The following is a 16617-nucleotide window of genomic DNA, read 5'->3' on the forward strand; positions in this document are numbered from 1 at the left end:
TGGGCCACCATTACATGTTCCAGTTCAAGACTTTCAGATAAACTTTGCCTCTTGTGGTAAACTGGTATTAAACAGTAACTTAAACAACAAAATTGAGTTCTATCATTATTCAAAAAAGCAGTGGTGCTCCAGATGCCATGTATTTTGCAGACAAGACTGCAACTTCCTGTAATACAGTTTTTTAGTATTTTGTGCTGTTCAAGTACTTCATGCAGCTTTTGTCTATAGCAGCTATGAATGAATCTGTAAATGAATCTATAGCATTATGAATGCTCATTTTGGGGACAGTGGTTATAACTAGTTCATTTTAAAGCTTTGAGATTTTTCTGAGACTCTGCATCCCTGTACTAGATGACCATAAATGTTTTAATGCAAAATATTTTCTACTGGATGGCTTTTCCAACAAGATAAACCTATTTCTGCTGCTTCTAAAAGAACTGCTAAGCTTTTCTCATAGAATTTGAGCTCTTAGTATGGAACAAGAAAGTAGAGATCATACTGTAGAGATCATACTTTCTGTGGTACAAGCTGTTTCTGAAAAGTGATATATTTTTACCTTTTTTTTTTTTTAATGCACAAGCTACAGGCAAGTGAAGCTCTGAGGAACTCCAGCCATAGTTGCACAGCTGCTGATTTATTGCAAGCGAAACAGCAGATCCTTTCACATCAGCAACAGCTAGAAGAACAAGAATGCCTGCTGAAGAATTATCAGAAAAAGAATGAAGAATTCAAAGCACAGATTACACATCTTCAGGACAAAATCACAACATATGAAATGGTATGTTTCTTGCTAGAAAAGTCTCTTTTCCTAGGCTTTTGTTCTTTCAGTGTTTTTGTAGTTTCTTTGAAATTTAAGGACTAAAGCAGCGGTGATGGGTGTTTTGCATGTACTGCATAATTTTATTTATTTATTTATATTTTAAATACCACATCTGTTGTATTTAATACACTAACATAGTTTGGAACTGAGCTACTTATGTCAATATTGTATATTATGTTTAAAAGTATTGCAGAATTGTTCACAAGAAGTGAAATATATGCCATACTAAATACCACTTCATTAAATATTAGCCTATCAGAATTTGCTTAAGCGATCCTTCAATCCTTTCTCTCTTAAGGAAAGAGTGCTTTCATTACTTTGTGAATATTTCCCTTCATGGAAAACATCTTGAAGTAGCCCTAAAAGAAAGGGCAGAGGGAATTGTATGTCATTAAAAGTGACATAAGGCAAAACTTTCAGGTAATTTCACTAAATGTTTTTTTGGTATCAAAGCCCAGCAGTTTTTTTTTCCTTTTTTTGATTGTCACTTATCCCGATTGTATCAAAAAGTTCCAAAAATTGATTTGTATTTATAAATGTATAAAAATGTTTTATGTATGTTTTAAAGAAAGGCATCTTGTTTAAATAGGTAAGTATATAATATTCTAATACATTCAAATAATGAACTTAAAATAACAATGTGTCTTTGATTATTTTTAAAGGGAAAACACAAAGATGAAGAAGAAGATTCAAGTAAACTAAAAGAAAAAGAAGCTTTAATTGAAGAGCTGGAAGCAAAACTTGGAGAGGAAGAAAGAAATTCATCTCATCTTATGGAAAAATTATCAGATGCCAGTAAATCCCTCGAAGAATTAAAAGAACAGATTTTAGTAAAGACGCAGGAGATAAATAATGTAAGGGTTGAGCTTACCACTTACAAACAGAAAGAAAGACAATGTTCTGATGAAATAAAACAATTAATGGGAACTGTGGAAGAACTTCAGAAACGATGTTATAAAGACAGTCAGTTTGAAAGTGACATTGTGCAAAGGATGGAACTGGAAACGCAACGGAGACTGGCACAACTTCAGGCTGAATTAGACGAAATGCATGGCCAACAGATTGTACAAATGAAGCAAGAATTAATGAAGCAACATGCAATAGAAATAGAACAACGTCTCTCTCAACAAAAGGTAGAACTGGAGAAAATTTCAAGTTTATGTTCAGATGATAATGTTAATAAAGATCAAATACATTTAATGAATATTAAAATTAGTGAATTGAATATGAAATTGCAAGATGCTGATAATGAAAGGGAAACAATAAAGCAAGAATTGTCACAACAGATGTCTCTTCAGCAGACTAAAACAGAAGATCTTCTCCAAGAATTGAATTTTTCCAGGGAACAGGTCCAGAGAGCCAAGCAAACTATAATGGATATGGAATGTAGATTAAATGAAGCTGAAAAATATGCTTTTGTCATTGAGGACTTAAAAACTCAACTTGCTTCTGCTTCTGAATTGAGGAAAGAATTAGAATTAAAACATGAAGCAGAAGTCACAAATTACAAAATAAAACTTGAAATGCTAGAAAGGGAGAAGGATGCAGTTTTGGACAGGATGGCTGAGTCTCAAGAAGCTGAATTAGAGAGACTGAGGACACAGCTTCTGTTTAGTCATGAAGAAGAGCTGTCCAGACTTAGAGAAGACTTGCAAAAAGAGCACATGGTAAGCATGGAAAGCCTGAAAGATAACTTGAATATGCAGCATAAACAGCAGTTAGATGGGGTACAGTATGAAATGAGTCAAAAGATAGAGGCCCTTCAGTTTGAAAAGGACAGCTTAATCACAGAGCAAAATCAGTTGATCTTAGAGATTTCAAAGCTAAAAGATTTACAGCAGTCTATTGTAAATTCTAAATCTGAAGAAATGACTCTTCAAATTCATGAGCTGCAGAAGGAGATTGAAGTACTTAGGCAAGAAGAAAAAGAAAAAGGTGCCCTTGAACAAGAAGTTCAGGAGCTGCAGCGTAGAACGCAACTGATGCAAAAACAAATGCAGGAGAGAGAAGATACCCTTCAAGAAAAATGTTCAGAACTTGCAACACTAAATAACCTTCTTAAAGGTGAAAACAAAACTCTGGAAGACAAATTAAAACACATGATGGTAAACTCTGAAGAAAATAGCATTTTCAAAGATACTGTCAGTTTCAAGTCAGAAAATCTAGTCTTGCAAGAGAGAATAGAAGAGATGATTACTGAAAATGAGCAGCTTAAAAAACAAAACAGTCAACTCAAAGAGGATTTTGAAAGGCAGAAGAGTGCCTTTTTGCTTACTGAGAAAAACCTTGAAGCTAATTGTAAAGAGCTGCAGGAAGAATGTGCCAGCGTTCAAAAGACAAAAGCTGATTTAGAAGAGAACAAGAACAAGCAGGAAGTTGAGTATAAAATCAAACTCAAAACTCTGAGTGAAGAGCTTCAACGCTTGCAAAGCAATAGACCAGGTTTATTTAAAACCCAAGCTTCTAGTTTTGAAGATAGAAAAGAGAATAGGGCAGACACATTTGAAGTTCAAGAAGTTGTTGAGAAAGATGCAACAGAGCTTATGGAAAAGCTTGAGGTGGTTCAGCGTGAGAAACTGGAATTATCCCTGAGACTTTCGGATCTTTCTGAACAGCTGAAGTCAAAGCATAGTGAAATTTGCCAATTAAACGAAAAAGTTAAATCCCTAAAACATGAGAAAGAACAAGTTCTAGCAAAATGTAAAGAACTAGAAGTCATAATTAGTCACACTCGGAAAGGATATACTGATGTTATTAAACGTAAGACGAAATGCTCTAAAGGAAAAGCTTTGAAGGCTGCTGCTGCAGCATGTGAAAGTAGAAATAGCACATCTAGTCCGAGCAATAAAGTTGATGAAGCAGTAAATGTATCGGGCAGTCTGGGCACAGGTGAAGCTGTCAGTCATCACACAGCAACAGGAAAGGAAGTTCAGCCTTTGATGAAACCAGAAGAGCCGTCTCTCGTAGAACAGTCGCGTGACATGACACGTGGACTGACCAACGAAACATCATCAATAGCAGTCGCACAACGTGAAAATAATCAGCTTCAGCAGCAAGTGGATACGCTAAAGTCGGAACAGGTATGCTGTATAAAAGTTGTGAAAACTTATATGGAGCCACGTGTGTAGAAATCTGAGAAATATCGGTCCTCTTAGCTGTTTTGGAGCACACGTGCGTGCTCATGTAAGGGCAGCTGATAGTTGACTGTGGCCAGAAGACTGGTGAGAATTATAACCTTAGCCAGTGTCTGCAAGGATGCTATTTTTCTTTGAAAATATTTATCATCCTAGTACATTTAATTAGAACAGCAACAACAAAAAAGTGGGGAGGAAAAGGCATAGCACTTCAGATTTTGGTAGAATGTTTAACTTAAATAGAAAAGGTTAAAACATTTGTCTGTGATTTGCTTTTTTGTTCTGTAAGTACTCTTTCACACGATACAAAGATAAATTCTTGACATTTTCAGTCAGTTTTTATAAAGCTTGTGAAATTCTAGGGTTCTACTATAAAAAAGTTCATATGTGATTTTTCGCTTTAAAAAACTTATCTGGATGTGAGTGTAGAAGAAATGTGTGAAGAAACAGAAGTTAAACATATCATATGATTCTATTAAGTCTGGCTTTTGATTGAAGAAATTTTGGCTGTGTTTTTTGTATTCTAACTGAATTGCAGGTTGTATAGAGGAAATTATCATGTGCCAATAAAAATAACTAGGTGTTGAATTATTGGTGTATAAAGAGGTGCTAGAATCAGAACTCTTACTTTACCTTTATATACAGCGGTACAGTTAAAGAGTATGCTACAGAAAACACAGAATTAAGTGTTTTTTTTTTTTGTGGTGGTGGGTGTTTTTCTTTTTTTTTGTAGAAATAGATGTTAACCACTCTTCTACTATTTTATATGTATGTCAAATTATAAAAATCCACTCAGGAATGAACTAGCACCAGCATTCCCTAAATTTGTGGTGTCCTATAGTCCATTCATTTTTTAAGGTGTAAAAGCTGATAAAGCTGTATTAGCTGATAAAAAAGCTGATAAAGCTGTGAGATTATACCAAAAAAACTCTAAACTGTCTAATATAATTATTTATAACAATGTGATAAGGGTCCTGTGATTGGAAGTAAAATCATAATGGTGTCAGAAGTGCCTAAACCATTTCAAATTTGAACTCTACATATCTCCATATTAACTAATTCAAAACACATTTCCTTTGGCAATAATATCCTCAAAGCTACAGAGTAGAACTGCAAGAATTGGTTATGAATTAAGGTTTATTTGGGTCTACTAATAATAGTCTTTTAGTCTGTGTATATAGTGCTTTTTTTTTCTTCTTGCTTTATTAGTTGTAACTCCCCCTCATTAGAAGTAAAATTCAGTGTTTTTTATTGCTGCAAATATGTCTTAGCTCTTACTTTAAACATGGCTATCCCTAAATGCTTAGAGACTTTGGCCTGCATCTCCCTTGTGATTGCTGTGTATAAACAATCATCTTCCTTTTTTTGTGTGATATTGTTGTGATTTTTGTTTTACATTTGTCCATATTCACAGATGAATCTAATTAGCCTAATGGCCTGTGAGCCCATTGATGCAGACAGTTTTAACTGATTCCAATGTTCAGTTCAGTGAAGAAAACATATTTTGAGTTTTGATACTGGATTTTAGTTTGAGTTTTATTTTAAACCGAAGAGCCCTCTTAACTATTTTTATAATTCAAGTTTCTAAAATGTGAATATTTGTATTTATGTATTTCATATAGGCCACATTTGTAGTATGTAGTCCCATGCATTTGTTTTTAATTTTGGAAATGAGTGGAAGTTGAGTGTCCTTTTCTTTTTGTCTAACTCTTTATAAAATGTATATTTCTATTCAAAGACTGATTTGCACCTGCAGATGGAAGCACAGCGCATTTGTCTGTCCCTGGTTTATTCAACTCATGTAGACCAGGTTCGTGAATCCATGAAAGCAGAGAAGGAGACTGCACTTTGCAGTCTTAAGGAGGAACTTGTACATAGTCATCAACAAGAGGTGAATGATCTTAAAAAAATGCATCAACTGGAGCTCCAGACCTTGCAAATTCAGCATGCAGGTAACTTGTCAAAAATTATAGGAGTAAAGCTCTGGATAGGAAAAGTAGATAGTGTCTTTCAAAGAAAATAAGCACAAGCGTTTGGGGAGAAGGTATATGTAGGTGTCTAACAAGTTATTTTTATAGAATATTTTTTTAAGCACTTTTATTCCTGGTTACTTCCATACTATAGGTATTCTATTACTGTGGTTACTTTAGGAAGGAAAGAGTAGCAAAACTCACGTTTTGTTATTTGTATTAGGTCAATTAACTGTAAAGAGCAGTATAATAGATATATTCCTTACAAAAATACTAGGCAGATGTAGCAGCAAAATATCTTTGGTCTTCTTTCATTCTCTGTTTCTTGAATTCCAGCATTTGCTTCTGTCCACATTAAACAAGCTTCTTTGCTCCCACTTTCAAGATTATTGTTCTGTGCTTTTCTGCCTTGTGAGATTTTATGTCATCATACTGCTTTTCAGTCCATACTTTTTTGTCATTCTGTGATTTGCTTTTCTGCATTTTTTTTTCTTGTCATAATAATTTTCTGGCCTTCCAGGGTGTTGGAGGAAAGTTAGATCTTTCCAGAGCTCACTGACATGGGAATATTTTTCCCTTATTCCTCTTGAGCACACAATTCTACCATAATAATTGAATATATCTGTGAGATGAAACAAGAAAGAGGATGTGTGCCTTCCTAAAATTTGAAGAGTTGACTTCAGTGAGACAGGAAACTACACCTTGTGATCTATGGGAAAAAGTGTTGTGCATATAGCATTAAAAATAATATGAATGATTTGTATTCATAGATGATGAAGTCAAATCCACACAAAGACTTATAGAAAAGCTAAGTGAAGCTGTATCTGAGGAATGTTCTAGGCTCACTCAGGTAAGACTTAGCAAAAAGCCCTTTTTCAGTGATACTTATGAAGAACTGAAATGAAAAGTTATGTGTCTGGTGAGTCATCCTGCTTTTCCACACCATCCTTTCTTTGGACCATTTCTCTCTGCATAGAGACTGCTAAACCCGATCTTCCAAATTATGTTTCCAAGATTTGGTTAGTTGTTTGTTTTATATCCTCGTCCAGCCAATTCTTCTGCCTTACAACTAGTCTGCTAGTTCTGAAATGTTTTTGCCTATGTGTATGTCTCTGGCCCTGAGTTCTTGATTTTGTAGCAGTCTGATGTCACACACTCATTGAGCCAAAGGACATCACCTTCTCATTTCTGCAATAAGATAGTCATTTCTTTCTTAGTTGCAGACTGTCTTTCTAAGACTTAAAACAGTTGGGAATCCACCAAAATACCTATATCTAGTATTTTTCAGGAACAATGAATATCATGGTCAACATTTGAACCTTGTTATTGGTCTGTATCCTAGTATCAACCACCAGTAATATTATTTTGTCATCTCTCTTTTTTATGGTTTTTTTTTTTTTTTTCAGCTAAAAAGCATGAGTAATCTCTTGCCTTAAATGTTCTTTTTGAGCAACAATCTATTCATTAAATTTTGGATAAATCAAGCTGTTCTCATTTGTTATAAGCCATGATCTTCTGATCTTTAGGATTTCCTATAGGACTTATTTTTGCTCTGGCTCACTTCCAGTTTTTCAGTGTCTTTTTGGACATGTGGTTACCAGAACTGTTCTACTTGAGAGCCAGCACAGGAGAGAATAAGCTGGACTGTAGAATGGCGTAGAGACAGTGTCAGCTGAATCAAGTTGTTGGCATTAGTTGTTTCAGAGCTGGAATGAACTGTGCCTAACTGCATGATTTCATGTCGAGCTTGAGGAGAAATTATTTTATTATTCTAAATCAAATTTAGAGTGAATCTAAAATGGCTAAAGAAAGAAACACTATGTTCCCTGGGAGGACAAGTTTCTTTGTAATTATTATGTATCTTCAGAAAGATGGATATGGATAAATCATATGGATATGAGTATGGATAAATCTTCTCTCTGCTCACTAAAAATGGCAGCTATTCTGATGGCCAGCCAGTAGCTACAAACATGAACCGTTGAGATTATTATTTGCTTGCATTTTTACTGTCATCCCCTTTTATTCTGTTCATTGAAAACTTAAGAACAAGGTAAGTAGTAATCTCTAAAAAGAACTGAATTTCCACTATAGAAAATATTTCCCCAAGTAAAATTGCAGTTACTCAAAATGAAACATTTATAATATTCTCAGCAATAATTAATAAAGGAAGCATTATTCTGCAAAATTTTAACATTTGGTAATGCCAAATTAAAATTCCGTGCAAAATATATATTTTTTTGTTTTAGCTGAAAGTTTTCTCTATGCCTCTTTCTTTTATCAAGAATTTTAAGGCTTCTCTGAGGTCTTCATGACTTAACAGAATATGTAAATCATTATGTCCACAGAAAATAATATCACAAAATGCTTTTTCTATATTGTATAATATGTTCTCTATGTGTGTAATCTGTATAACAGAATTATTTTTCTGTTTTCTCTGTTGTCACTGGTACCTTAATAAATATTTTTTCTTAATCTTGCTTTGTTTGCCATGCAGCTTCTGTACCATAATCAGAATGAACAGTCTTCAACTGCTATAGTAGTTGATGACAGGGAACAGGATATTTTCCATATTCCTACTGATGAGGAAGAAAAATTGAATGTAGAATTGCCAACACACAGAGATCAAGCTCAAGGTAATGGCCTTGCACCATCATACCAGCTGAAAAATATATACCTCTGTGTGTGTGTGTGTATGCCTATGTTATTGATTTCAAGTATTTCAAAATGGCAATTATTATTATATCACTTAAGATCATTATAATACAAATACATCATTAATTGTTATAGAATACTAATTAGTGTTTCTAATGAGCTGTTTTAGAGAGTCGAGAGTAATCTCAATTTTTTAATTTGTATTATGAGTATTATGCTGTTTTTATTACAGTAGAAACTGGTAAAAAAAAGTGATTTATCACTTTTGAGTGAAAAGTTGTGAACAATTCATTTTATTAAAAATATTGTGTAATGTTCACGAATTTCATTTAAAGAAAAAGTAATTTTTGTGTAATTTAGCTATGCAAGAACACATGAATGGTCTTCTGCACAAGATAAAGCAAGAATACAACAGGCTGACTCTACTTCAGACACACTTGGTGAAGCACTGTAAACAGGTAAGCTTTTTATAGCAACTCCTATATTTCAGTAGTACTCATTGTCTCTTGTCTCTGTATGGTTTTGTCTTCTGCACTCCCCCATCAGGTATTTACATATTGATAAGATCAATAATAAGCCTTCTCCTGGTTGAACAATTTCAGCTCTCTGCCTTTTTGCATTTGAGAGATATTCCAGTCCCTTGATCATCTTCGTGGCCTTTCACTGGACTGCAGTAAGTCCATGTCTTGTATGGAGGTACCCAGAGCTGGACACAGCTCTCGATGCAGTCTCACCAGTGCTGAACAGAGGGCAGGGATCCTCTCCCTCAGCCTGTTGGCAGTTTTCTTCCTAAAGCAGCTCACGATACTGGTGGCCGCCTTTGCTGCCAAGGCACTTTGCTGTCCCGTGTTTAACTTGTCCTCCAAGATCCCAGGTCTTTTCCTGTGAAGCTGCTTTCCGGATGGTTGCCTCCACCATGCGCTAGTATATAGGGTTATTTCTTCAAAGGTGCAGGACCCTTCCTTTCCCTCATGAGCTTCCTATATGCCCATTTCTCCAGACTGCTGAGGTCCCTCTGAAAGTTAAACCGTCTGGTATATCAGTCAGTCTGCAAACCTACTGAGGGGGCACTCGTCCAGGTCATTAATGAAAATGTTAAACACTCCCTTCTTGTTGTGAAGTACTTACTTGATGATTTTTTTTTAGGTCCAAGAACCGTGGATATCATCTTCTGAACTTGAATGCAGAAGAGAAGAGGAGCGTAATGGTCTGGAAACAAGAAAAGAATGTCTGCAAAACACTTCACAGGACCTAATGGGTAAAAAGATGTATATGTTGTTTTCAATATGGTTGTAGAGAGAAAGACAGTGACTTTAGATTTAAACTGTTTCCTATATTACAGCTTGAAGTACATGAGAGGGTTTTTTGTTTTGTTTTGTTTTGTTTTTTTATAGATTTTACAATATGATACTGTGATTGTCTTAAATCTCTAAAATACTTTGGAATTATATTCCCTGAAGGAGATTTAATTTAATGTTGTTCAGTTTTCCATGGTTAGTTTGGCTACCTATATCCAGTAACAGAAGAGGAAGGATTTGTTTTATTTTGCAAGCGGGAGGCCTAGATCATAATTATTTTCTAAGGGAAAATAATTGATAAGATATCAAAAGAATATTTAAAACTACAGTAATTATTCGGTTCCATCACTACTATTAACCTGGGGGGAGGGGGAAGGAGGAAAGTTAGTATAATATAATTAATACAATTAAAATAATCTTTTCTACTTTCTTCCCTTGTTAAATAACCTGCATATAGATCCTAAGATTCAAGAGTACCTTTGGAGGGAGATAGAAAAACTTAAAACACAACTTGGAGAAAAACATGCTCATGAACTGGAGCACCTCCAGTCCTATTTTCAGCAGCAGCTAAAAGAGAGTGAAGAAAGGTACACTGTTTTAACTTCATACTGCATACAGACAGAAGTGCTTCAAATAACCGTTATGGATGTTATGTATATTTTAATTCAAAGTTTGAAAAATTCTTATAAACATACTACTCTTAGGTTGTTTTGTTGCTTCAAGAGATGTTAAGTCTCTCACCAGGAAATGGCATGAAGATTGTAAACTAAGGAGTACAGCATTTAGAATTAGGAAATATGCAATATGCATATTTTCAGCATGATGTTTCTCCTCTGTTTGATTACGGTGCTGGTAAGTGTGGGAAGTGACAAGTACAATAACTAGCTGATCTGTTCTCCTATTAGCGGTCCAAATTCTGCAAATGTTCATGCATCTTTAAGGCAGAAGCTATAGACTTACCTCTAACTGCCTTGCAGGATAAGCATGCTCTTATTTGCCTGAGCACAGCCTTTAGGAACATATGGCCTGTTGACTAATTACATTTTAGTGCTGTAAAAAAAAATTACAAGGTGTGAGCATTTTCAAAATGGCAGGCAGATGGATTAGAGACAGCTATAGGCAAAGGTATGTTGTGAAGTAAATGTTCACAATTGCTAATCTTTGGAAAAAAATATATATTCATATATGAACAGAGAAAAATATATTGAAGCATTCTTTTTTTTTTTCTCGCTTCTGTCTTTTTAGTGTATCTTCAGATTCACAAGCAAAACTAAAAGAAGTCTTTGGGAAAGTAAAACACGGTGAAAATCTTCATCAGCAAAGAACAAATGTGTCTGTGGAGGTATTGTATAACAGCTGGGATATAACATGATTTAAAGTACAGACTGTTGTTTGATTTTTTTGAGATTTCCTGTTTTTCTTACAGCTTGCTAATGAAATGAAGAGTGATCTGGATGTTGTTCAACTTCTAGAAAAACAGTACCAAGAAAGATTAGAAGAAGAAATAGCGAAGGTATCACTTTTGTTATTTTAAAACATGCTTTAAAAGTAACTATTATTTGTTGTTTCTAACAATCTGGACAGCTGTAATACCATATTATAACTTTTTTTAAATTTATTTGTGGGAATCTCTCTCATTCTGAACATGAGAGTCTCTTTATAAAAATTTTTGTGAAACACTTCAGGCTTTTCAGTTGTGTGATAGACTCTTATGCTTATAGTGCTCACAATTTCATACCTTTAATTTCATATCTCTGTAGTCCTTCACAATATTTTATAATCAACTCACGGAATTTTTTGGTGGTAGTGGTGGGTTTTTTAATTTGGAGTCAAGGAGAAACAGTGTGAGCACAGACATTGTGTTGCTTTAAAACTTCAAAGAAAATAGATACCTTGCATGCTGGAGAGTAAATTTATTGCTACTCTAGGCTCAACAGCTGGTGTATATAAAAGTTTCATGTTATATTTTCTGATCATATTCTATTGCATGTTTTAATATATTTTGTAAAATGTATAACTTTTATTTGGATCCAGTGGCTTTCACTGAAACATGAGAAGTAACACGAGATTTTGTAGTGTATAAAATCTTTCATCTGTTGATGAGATTGGTTATCTTCTTTTTTTTAACTTACTGTTTTTTTTCTGAAAAAAATAGTAGAACCATAGTTTAGAGCATGTATTATTGATGGTAAGCAATGACATTTCTTCAGCAATAACAGATACTGATTTATTATTTTCTTATTTATTCAGGTCATTGTGTCAATGAGTGTAGCATTTGCACAACAGACTGAGTTGTCAAGAATTACTGGGCAGAAGGAAGAAACCCAAACACAGATTGTTCATCAACTGGGAAAGCATCTTGAAGTTAAAAAGCAATGTAGAGACGAAGTAGACAGCTCTTTCAGAAAGGCAACAAAACAGAGCAGTAAGCATGAAGAAGAACTAAAATCACTTTGCAAGGAACTTAGTGAAGAGCCTGATGAGATGAACTCACTTGGAGAACCGCTGGATTCTAGTAGCAGGCCTAGTCACTTCTTAGGACAGACCACACATGAAATGGTTATTTCTGAACAGGTTTTCCCTCAGGTCAAAGAGCTTACTGTGGAAGAAGCTCTGGTAAGTGTTTATATATATATCTATATATGGTGTCGTGTAGCATATTTGAATAATGTTTCCAGTACAGTTACATATCACTTGAATAAGAAAACAGCAAAAGAAGAAAAAAAAAAAAGACTAAGATATAACTTGCCTTGAAATATTTCCCTTTAAATGCACCTGTCCTTTTTTTTGGACATGTTCTACCTGAGTGCCATAGCATTTTGCTAATAAATGAGAAAGGAATGTAACACTAATTATAGGGAAACAGATTGTTTCATTTTTATGGAAAAATATTGAAAAGTTTTTTAAGATAGATTATTTTCTAATGCTTATACGCGAAACAAGTTAAAAATAGAGTTTAAGTGATAAAGGTTATCACTGTAACACAAAAATTACAAAGGTAATATGTAAAGTATATTAAATGATTCATCAGTATTGAGGGGATGGACTGAAGTCTGAAATAGATATGGTAAAAAATAGTCATAAGTTTTGACTACACATTTTGATACTTCATTAAGTTTTGCACTAATTTAAGCAGAAGTCTCACTTTCAAACTTGTCTAACAGTTAAATATTACGATCTTGTGTTATCTTGATAATGGATAAACTGCTGTTTTCCTGCTTTATATGGTAGTGTTATCTTAAGCTTCTGCTGTACTGCACATACACCACACACGCACGGTCACTCACTCACATAAATGTGTGTTTAGTAAAATAAATTTCTGTTGAGATCCCTGCTAACTAAAAGGAAGTATTTGACACCGTTCACAGTTAACAAAGAGATGTTCTGTCTTCTAAATGGGAATAAGCCAAAGCCTGGGCCTTCCAACACACAGGCAACAAAATAATGCTTCAGTAATAGCTGTTGTAATTTTTGAAAAATTGAATTGTGCGATTTGATTATTTTGTAGAAAATGTTCTTGCACATCAAATGCTAAAGTAGTTCCAATATTTCAGTGCCTCAGTGAGAAGACAACAGAAACCTCGAGTCAGCTGCAGTTGTACGAGGAGCGTCTGGAAGACATGCGGCAGGAACTAGTACGGCAGTACCAGGAACATCAGCAGGCAACAGAGTTACTGAGACAAGGACACATGCAGCAAATGGAGCGTCAGAAGGAAAATCAAGACCAGCTCTTAGCAGAGCTTGAGTGTCTGAAATTGCAGCTAGCTGAGGTAAAATGGGGCCCACACGAGAAGGGCAATGAAAGCATGGGTTAACAAAGAGTTAACAAGGAAGGTTTTGTTTCAAGATACACTTATACATAATGCATGCACATGCGTATGCACTTGTGTATATATGCACCCAGATATACATATGTTTTAAAAAAGACTTTTTAAAAATCAAAGTTCAGTCAGTTATGGATCAGTCTTGACTGCTCTAAAGCAGGAGAAATCCCGCAGTGCTGCCCAGCAGCCAGAAGAGCGAGTGAATGCAGATACACTGGAGACTGTGCCACACTGTAGATACGAGGCACTGTGCAGGATGAGGCCTGGCATCCATTTACATCAGTGAGGCATGCGACCATGGCTTGGAGGGCTATAGAATACCTCATTTTTTCCCCATCCCCACTTCAGGTCTGAGGCAGAACAGTTGTCTGCTACTTCCCACAGTGAAATCCTTCTAAGTAGCAATAAAATTTTTTGGCGTTGTTTATCTTGGATAGGGCAAAGTCCTTACTATGCTGGAATTACACAGAAGTGGTGTGGTTTGGTGTGAAACACTACTGTGTTTCTTTGCTATTTTAAACTATAACTTGTCATCATTTCACACATATACAAAGCCTATGATAGGTATGCTATGGAACTCATTAACTTAATTGTTAAGCCCTTAAAAATACCATTTGCAAACCTGTTTTCAAGGACTTATTGCTTTGATAGGCTTATTCCTTAGGCAAAGGGCACAAAATCCAGAAGAACGCGTTTTACCCTTATTTGATTTCAGTGTAACGTTACAGAAAAACACATGGAAATATTGATCAGCAAATTCTAATTCTAAATTTCACCATCGAGTGGAGCTTTACTTCAGTACTAGCCTTCTTCAGACCTTACTCAGACCCATTTTTTTCCTGCCTCAGTTTGGTCTTTAGGGACCTGGAAGTTGTTCTTCTCCAGCAATATCGGGTGTCTGCTTCTATTAGCTTATTTGAAAGCCTCTCTCTATCATTTATCCTGACAGTCTTTCCTTTCAGTATATACCACCCTTTTCCCTTTGCCTGTCAGTTTGCAGTCTTCTGACACTGATGAAAAACATTAAATATGAACTATGCTGATATGAGCTATGCTGATGGCTTTGGCTTTCCTGTCAGTCCTGTCTTTTTTTTTTTTTTTTAATATCAAGGCTGTTAAGCCGTAAGAACTGCATAGGTATTTGTGTCAGCTTTTAGCTGGGTACACTTCTAGCTATTCTAAAAGAAAACCTTTGAAGACTTTTTATACAAAGAACTTACTTTCATCCTATTTCTATATGTGACGTGTAGAACTTAGGTACTGTAACCTGTAATGTTTAGAAGTTAACCTTCCAGTTCCATTGTGAAAATTGTGTTTATATATGTTGTATGAAAATCATAGACGTAAGCTACAAAAATATTTGTTAGGTGCATTCTATTCTAGAAAGCTTTCGGTGTTGTTGTAACCATTTAAAAAGTGGTCGGAATGTTCACTGTGCAGAATATGAAAAAAAAAAATTAGAAGTGACAGGAGTCACTAATACCCAGAAGCTTAAAAAATTATGTGTGCTTCTGTAACTGTTCTCTCCCTCTCTCTCTCTTTCTTTTTTTTTATTTTAGCAAGTCTCAATGGAGACTGACAGCTTGGTTACGGAGCGAGAGCGAATGCTTTTGGAAGAGCTGGAGTCATTAAAGCAACATTCTGCTCCCGGAAAAGAGCGGCTGTATTGTGAGCTACGAAACAGCAGCACACAAACACAGGTAAATAAATATGGACTTTGACTTTCCAGACAGCTGTGACATATAAATCCAGTAAGATCCCCCTTGTCTGCTGCTCTTTTTGATGTATTATATTTTCCGAATAGGTGTTGAATGTTACGTGAACGGGGTAGATTTAAGAACCTAAAGCTGGTAGCTGTAGACACAGTTATTTACTTCAGAAGAAACCAGCTTGAAGGTGGGGTTTATTAATATAGCTCTTTGCTCAGGTAAACTCATGTTCTCATATTGCTATAGCAACACCAACAGAAAGCACAAGACTGTTTATTCAGCATAACAAAGTTCTCTCTAATAGGCCTGCCTTGGATTTCATGTTTCCTTTTTGTTCATGCATGTAGAAGTTTTTGTTTATATTGTCTTTTCTTGATTTTTAACTTCATGCACAAGTTCTATTAATGGAACATAACTAATTAGGTTTTTAATTTCATACTCTACTATGTGTCAGAAGACTGTTGATTCTGTCATGACAGGATTTCTGTCTATTCTGTCTTCTATCCCTCTGCAAAAACTTACTCAGAGTGAAGATGAAAGCCAAGGCAGTGCGAGAGAACATTCCTTTAAGGATGAAGATGAAGGAAGACAGTCTGAAGAAACATCGTCAGCTCTTCTTTCAAAAGAAAGGTACATAAAACTGTTAATGTTAAGAAAATATTGCTCATGTAAAAAAAATTGAGAATGATGTTCCCATTGTTTTAAATTAAAAATATTTCTAAACTTTCTTCTGATTGAGTTCATGATAATAGTACTCTTATTTCTAGATAACCATGTTTCTAATTTTATTTAATTTAAATGAAACAATTTCTTCCTTTTTTTTTAAAAGCCTAACTATGTAATGTCATATAGGATGAGCGAAATCTTTGCAATTTATACACAAATATAGACTTACGTACATTATTTTTAAACATGTTTATGTAAGCATGTTACATGTACGTATGTGCATTTTTGTATGAGTATAATTATTTTATTTGATAAGAGCTTTCGAATATTTTTACTTGTCACTGAATAAGTTTATATGAAAACCAGACAAGTAGGTAACTGTTTTAAAAGAACACCTAAATTCTAAAAACATGTTTTTGATAAATAGTTGGATATTGTCAATATTTTGCAAAAAAAAAAAAAAAAAACCAAGTTTGGATTAACATTGTACCACTGTACTTTTAATGGTTATGTATGTTATGTGTCTTTTAGTCTTCTAGTCTAC

At 34.7% G+C, this 16617-nt stretch overlaps 1 protein-coding gene across 1 annotated transcript in view; it reads left to right on the top strand.

Annotated features, from left to right (window-relative positions):
- AKAP9 (A-kinase anchoring protein 9) overlaps positions 1-16617 on the top strand; it is a 100768-nt gene that overhangs the window by 41523 nt on the left and 42628 nt on the right. The window contains 14 exon segments of the mRNA XM_088533569.1: positions 581-778; positions 1483-3900; positions 5693-5906; positions 6695-6774; positions 8419-8557; positions 8937-9034; positions 9723-9834; positions 10332-10461; positions 11120-11216; positions 11301-11387; positions 12125-12490; positions 13429-13644; positions 15258-15398; positions 15934-16037. Of these exon segments, the coding sequence (XP_088389695.1) occupies positions 581-778; positions 1483-3900; positions 5693-5906; positions 6695-6774; positions 8419-8557; positions 8937-9034; positions 9723-9834; positions 10332-10461; positions 11120-11216; positions 11301-11387; positions 12125-12490; positions 13429-13644; positions 15258-15398; positions 15934-16037 (4400 nt within the window).

Source organism: Tinamus guttatus, unplaced genomic scaffold (assembly GCF_059628265.1).
Source record: "Tinamus guttatus ecotype Peru unplaced genomic scaffold, ASM5962826v1 Tinamus_guttatus_pri_ptg000509l, whole genome shotgun sequence".
NCBI classification, from domain to species: domain Eukaryota; kingdom Metazoa; phylum Chordata; class Aves; order Tinamiformes; family Tinamidae; genus Tinamus; species Tinamus guttatus.